The sequence below is a fragment of the Habropoda laboriosa genome, unplaced genomic scaffold (assembly GCF_001263275.1).
Source record: "Habropoda laboriosa isolate 0110345459 unplaced genomic scaffold, ASM126327v1 scaffold30, whole genome shotgun sequence".
Classification (NCBI taxonomy): domain Eukaryota; kingdom Metazoa; phylum Arthropoda; class Insecta; order Hymenoptera; family Apidae; genus Habropoda; species Habropoda laboriosa.
This window is the reverse complement of record NW_017100178.1, coordinates 762,400-769,045: the sequence shown is the minus strand read 5'-3', so window position 1 is coordinate 769,045 and position 6,646 is coordinate 762,400. Positions and strand designations below refer to the sequence as shown.

Here is a 6,646-nt window from a genome sequence, read left to right as displayed (position 1 = left end):
ATAGAGTATATTATTATATTCATTAGAGTCATATGTGTATTACAAATACGATATCTTCAGAAATATATTAATATACTCCAACATAAAAATACACCAATAATTAAAAATAAAATTTCGATTGAAGAAATGTCGTACCTGTATGGATAAAGTGGTACTTTGTTCCTAAATATTGATAATAACAGACTAAAAAAGATAGCGACTAAGCCTGCACCTATTGCAGCAAATATTCGTCGTTTTTTTACATCACCTTTACGGGAAGCAGCTTCGGTCATTAAAATCATACCTAAAACTACTGCTCCATCTAATTACAATTTATTAAGGAAAATATCAATACAATTAATGACCGTAAAATTAATATTACAATGAGATCAAACAACAACAGCATTAGTATGTATACGTCGTAGTGCAAATGTAACGAAGTCGTAAAAACTATAGACAAAAACAGTATTGTTCTCGAGCAACAAAAACAAGGAAACCATCTCAGATATACTATTTGTACGTTATTCTGTGATAAACGTACAATTTTTCAATCATGAAGGATATGATTAATAATTTTTACTCAATAAAAGTATTGATTTCTATACTACATGGGCAAGGCTCAAGTACAAAACGTGACATTTGTTATAACCACTATGCAATTAAAGTAAAGTTGTATTCAAATTATTATGTAATAAAAAGGATACTCAAAACCATAACAATGTATGTTTCCAAAATAAATTGGCCTTGAGAAGAACCATGTATATAAGCTATATTTCCACTAGATGATCTATGCACGAATGGTGGTCCTCTAATATGATTCCACATTTGCCCAGATATCATCATAAGTGTGAAAATCTATGTTAAAGAAAAGATTTTAAGGTATGTTATTACTTATGTAAATATACCTATATAATAATTATTACCAGTGCACAAAGTCCCCAAATTGTTTTGTTATAAATGAAGTCCAAATTATTGCGTCTCAAATATAAGAATCCTCCAGTTAATACCAGTAACATTATCACTGCTACTGTGCCAGAATAGTTTGGAGGCCTGAATACCCTAATCTATAATACATTTTAAATGTTATTATTTCTCATCACTAATTATTAGACATCCATATATGTAAATACCTGAATGTCAGTACGTTCAGATATCCACTTTGCAATTGCTTCAGCTCCAAATCCTACTCTTTGAATGTCCATAGTATCTGCAGGCTTTGGCTTTCCTTTTGGTGGAAAATGCATGTATACTGGTGCAGTATTTAATCGCATCTATATATAAACATGTTTTATCATCTATGTACTTGTTACAATTCAATATATAAACATATGACGTTATGCATACCATTTGGAATACATCTGATCCTTCATCAAAATCTACAGCTACAAAGAACAATTTCTTTGAATGTGATTGTAGGTATCTGAATGAGTTTGCTACAATCACAAATTCATCTCTTGCATGCCTGTTAAAATAAAAATACATAACAATATTAAATAACATCAAATAGAATAAATTGAAATATAATTTAAAATTAACCTGCATATCTGACACTGTCTTTGTGGTGCCATAGCAGTAAACATTACGACAACAGAATAATTTCTCGGTGTAGTTTTAACATATTCTTTAAACTTTGCTCCATTGAATTTAAGTACAGATCTTGTTAGAGCTAGCTCTGTTAATTGCTGTACGCGATCTGATAATGAGGTGCCTTGAGTCTGAAATACGTTATTTTTTCGTATATTAAACTCAAGTAGATAGAAATTTTTATTCTTATTTTAAGGTTAAGTAAAATGTTTCAGCGCTAAATGTGATATATTCTACATAAAACTAATTATGTATACTAATATTATTGTTTATCAAGATTGTTTTATTAATAAAATTTTATGTAGTACGAATAAAATTAAATGAAAAATTCATTTGACATTTCACAGGTGTGACAGTTATAGAAAATTAAATGAATTCTCACCTTTATTACCCTATATTGGCAACAGACGTAATTTAAGCTTAAAATAAGTCCCAAGAATGCAATATAATTTTTATAATCCATTGCAAACAATATTGTAAAGGAATATGTTACAAAACTTTTCTACCGGGAACAAGTTAGAATAGTACAGTAACGTAGGAAGCTCATTGGTTTATTCTATACAATTTTCAAAAATTATTGCAACGAAAAATAAATATTTTGGAAAAATGTATTACTTATGTTATTCAAACTAAATTAATTTGTTTACTGTTGACAAATAAATCTAATGTTTTTAATATTACGCATTGCACGTTTTATGTTGCTAAACACCTCAGACATGTATCAAAAAATTTTTGTACTTGATCTAATTTGTTGTTGCAATTTAGAGTTATAATTTAATGTTTGTGTTTATTGTAGATACATTAAATTTTATATCAATTACATTCATTAATAATAATATTTTGCAAATATATCTTTACATTAAAAAAATTTATAAAGAAATGTGTTAATTTTAGATAAGTGGCGACTACAAATTTTGCTACGTTACTGATGTCAATATAGGTGTACTGCTACCGGATTGGTTAATTGCGCAACGCGTGCCCGTTGATTCGTTGTTGTACCTCTGTTCAACTTGTGTAACCGTCATTTTAAATCAGAAAAGCCGGTGCGTACTTCGTAGGAAGAAATGTTTGGAAGTGAATAGGAAGTAGAGGTAGCAATATTTCCCTCGCATAGGAGGTTCACCGTTCGGGCAGAAAACATGTGTAGCGTATATCAAAAACTGTGTTCCCCTTTAAATTAAAATCCGTTAAAAGTGTTAATCCCAAAGTTACTCTGAACGTTGTTTAGTTTTTGTCGTGTATTGTTGTTTGAATACGTTTTAAACAATGTCGTTTTCAAAAGCCAGGATCCAAAGGTTTAACGAATTTGAAAGTAAGTAAATATAATTTATCGCGCTTCTTTAGTGTACACGGAATATGTGTTATATTTTTTCTAAATGTGTTTCTTATGTTAAGAATAGGTTAATAATATTATCATTCTGTTTGTTATCTGATATTTATCTAAAATCATTTTGAAATGAACAAATATCATATTACCTTTATGTATGATATTTGGCGGGAAATTAATTAAAGATTTTTTAACAAATGTTAATAATATTAATATGAAATATTTTATATTTATATCTACAAATGTACAATATTTGCAAGTTTTATAGTCGGAGTATCTTTTTTTCCTAATATGTTGTCATATGATCGTAGAAATTAACGGGGAAGATAATTTTAATTCGCTTATTCACAAATTTTGTAAATTCCGTTACGTTTTGCAATGAGCTTTCATTGAATTTCATTTACTTTATAGTTCAATAAAATTTGTTTTTTTTTAAATAAAGTACTAAATGCGTTATTGATACATTGTTATTAATTGTCTCATATTGTTTTTATTATATATTAATACGCAAATATTAACTTACTTTCTTATTTATATTTACATATGTGCAATAATAGTAAAAGAAACTATCATGAAAATATTTACAGTATTATAACATAACTGCATAGTAACAGTACTAATAACAATTATAGTAATACTTTATATTTATGATTATTATAATTATACTTCATATATTGTTGTTCTCATTAGAATTCAGCAAACATTGATTTTTATTCTGCAGATTAGGGACACTTTATTAACAAATATATTAATATTTTTAAATAAATGAAGTGACAATAGGGAGTTCGTTACTTTTTACATTATTCATTTACCTCTTATGAATCTAAATTTTATAAATTACAATATAAAAGAAACTCATAATAAATTAATAATGATAAAAAACGAATATGGTAATTGTTATAAAATTTCCAAGAAAAATTTATGTAAGTAAAAAGAATGAAATAACAGAAAAAGTGTTAGAGGTCATTTAATTTTTAAATGTTGCGTGTAAGAATGAGGGGGAGGGGGATAAAAGTCGGTACAATGCAGGGTCGATTTCGTTGCGAAACTATGAAAAAAGGGGCGGTCAGAACGTTATAGGGTACACCTGGTAATTCTATGACCCCTTAGAGACATGTCTCTTGCATTTAGAAACAGCTGTCTCCCATTTGCGCCTGCTCTTCGTGCAAGATAAAAAGCCTTCCACATGGTACGACGACCTGTAGGCAGATTCGTCGTCAGATTTTGGAATTTAACGATAAACTTGTCGTGCGTTGCAATCACTGACGATTTTTCTGATCTTTGGAGGAATTTTCATGTGATATCATTTTGAAATGAACAAATATCATATTACCTTTATGTATGATATTTGGCGGGAAATTAATTAAAGATTTTTTAACAAATGTTAATAATATTAATATGAAATATTTTATATTTATATCTACAAATGTACAATATTTGCAAGTTTTATAGTCGGAGTATCTTTTTTTCCTAATATGTTGTCATATGATCGTAGAAATTAACGGGGAAGATAATTTTAATTCGCTTATTCACAAATTTTGTAAATTCCGTTACGTTTTGCAATGAGCTTTCATTGAATTTCATTTACTTTATAGTTCAATAAAATTTGTTTTTTTTTAAATAAAGTACTAAATGCGTTATTGATACATTGTTATTAATTGTCTCATATTGTTTTTATTATATATTAATACGCAAATATTAACTTACTTTCTTATTTATATTTACATATGTGCAATAATAGTAAAAGAAACTATCATGAAAATATTTACAGTATTATAACATAACTGCATAGTAACAGTACTAATAACAATTATAGTAATACTTTATATTTATGATTATTATAATTATACTTCATATATTGTTGTTCTCATTAGAATTCAGCAAACATTGATTTTTATTCTGCAGATTAGGGACACTTTATTAACAAATATATTAATATTTTTAAATAAATGAAGTGACAATAGGGAGTTCGTTACTTTTTACATTATTCATTTACCTCTTATGAATCTAAATTTTATAAATTACAATATAAAAGAAACTCATAATAAATTAATAATGATAAAAAACGAATATGGTAATTGTTATAAAATTTCCAAGAAAAATTTATGTAAGTAAAAAGAATGAAATAACAGAAAAAGTGTTAGAGGTCATTTAATTTTTAAATGTTGCGTGTAAGAATGAGGGGGAGGGGGATAAAAGTCGGTACAATGCAGGGTCGATTTCGTTGCGAAACTATGAAAAAAGGGGCGGTCAGAACGTTATAGGGTACACCTGGTAATTCTATGACCCCTTAGAGACATGTCTCTTGCATTTAGAAACAGCTGTCTCCCATTTGCGCCTGCTCTTCGTGCAAGATAAAAAGCCTTCCACATGGTACGACGACCTGTAGGCAGATTCGTCGTCAGATTTTGGAATTTAACGATAAACTTGTCGTGCGTTGCAATCACTGACGATTTTTCTGATCTTTGGAGGAATTTTCATGTGATATACTTCATTGTTGGACTGATTGTTCATGCATGACAATATCATTTGATTTTTCAATTTTATGTAGGACGCTGACGACTAAAGATGCGATACTCTGCGATTATTATTTGTGAGCAAATAATTAGTGCAGAGGTCCAAACATTCCCGAAACGACAATCTTTTATTGGTTCTGTATGTACGGAGCTTTTCCTTTGTCCTAAAAAATTGGAATATCTTGAGGGACTAAACCTATGAAAAAAATGTTTGATCAAAAGTTGTTTGGTATGAAGAGGGACATTATGGTGCAAATTATTTTTTTACAGGTCAAGTTCATTTTTTTAAATGGAACCATGTTTTTTTTTCATGTTACGATAGCATTTGTTGAAACGGATTCAACAACTTGCTATATGAGGTAATTTATTGCTGTAAAATTTTATAAATTAAAATAAATTTGTTTTTCTTTAATTTGTCGTGAACCCGGAGAGGTAGAATTTCGTTTCTGATAACTAATTTTATTATTTCTAATCTACAAGTTCGACGATCGCAATGAGAAGTTGACTTCAAAACACCAACTTTTTTCTCTGTTCGAAAATGCATGCGTGAGGGTAGATATAACGTTGGTAAAAATTACTATTGGTCGTTTCTATTGCGAGGGTGGTACTGTTAGAACTCGGAGTAGGGTGTGCATAAAATTAATTAAACATTTCTATGTTCTCGTAACAGTGTATTTTACACGAAGACTATTTCCGCGTTGCCTGAGCGTCGCAAAAATTACACGTTCAACGGTTTCGTGAAGAGTGTGTACGCGTCGTCCTGCCGATCCCTGTCCACCCCTATGCCAACAAGCCCAGGGAAAAGCCCAAAGGGGCGGAGTCGTCCCCACCGAGCGCGCCGGGCCTGGCTTCAAGGTGCTCGCTTCACCGTCTTCGGGACGGATTTTCTCACAGTACATGGTACCATTTAAAAAAATGAAGTTGACTTTGAAATTTCCTCTCTCCACTCGACCTGTAAAAGATAATTTATTTCATATAATGACCCCTTTCATAGCAAACAACTTTTGTTGAAACATTTTTTTGATAGGTTAAATCCATCACAAGATATTCCAATTTTTCAGGATAAATGAAACACCCTGTATGATTGCATTTTTAGTATATAAAATGAATAAAAGTAAAAATTTGTATAAATGACTATTAATAAAGTAAACATTACTTCTAAATAATTTGTTTTTGATACTTTTTGTTTTGTTTACTTGGAAAATAATAGAAAGATATGAGAAATTAAATTTTTAATCAG

General features: G+C 29.4%; 2 protein-coding genes across 2 annotated transcripts in view; one reads left to right on the top strand and one right to left on the bottom strand.

The window, feature by feature from the left end:
- LOC108578923 (tumor suppressor candidate 3) overlaps positions 1-2,100 on the bottom strand; it is a 2,455-nt gene extending 355 nt beyond the window's left edge. The window contains exons 1-7 of the mRNA XM_017942342.1: positions 1,946-2,100; positions 1,516-1,694; positions 1,324-1,441; positions 1,110-1,250; positions 903-1,043; positions 684-834; positions 136-301 (exon numbers count right to left, since the gene is read on the bottom strand). Of these exons, the coding sequence (XP_017797831.1) occupies positions 136-301; positions 684-834; positions 903-1,043; positions 1,110-1,250; positions 1,324-1,441; positions 1,516-1,694; positions 1,946-2,026 (977 nt within the window). The 5' untranslated portion in view covers positions 2,027-2,100. The remainder of the gene's footprint in view (positions 1-135; positions 302-683; positions 835-902; positions 1,044-1,109; positions 1,251-1,323; positions 1,442-1,515; positions 1,695-1,945) is intronic.
- A 701-nt stretch (positions 2,101-2,801) lies between these two features.
- The window catches only part of LOC108578962 (putative leucine-rich repeat-containing protein DDB_G0290503), a 10,560-nt gene continuing 6,715 nt past the window's right edge, over positions 2,802-6,646 (top strand). Inside the window, exon 1 of the mRNA XM_017942385.1 lies at positions 2,802-2,875. Coding sequence (XP_017797874.1) covers positions 2,830-2,875 — 46 coding nt within the window. The 5' untranslated portion in view covers positions 2,802-2,829. The remainder of the gene's footprint in view (positions 2,876-6,646) is intronic.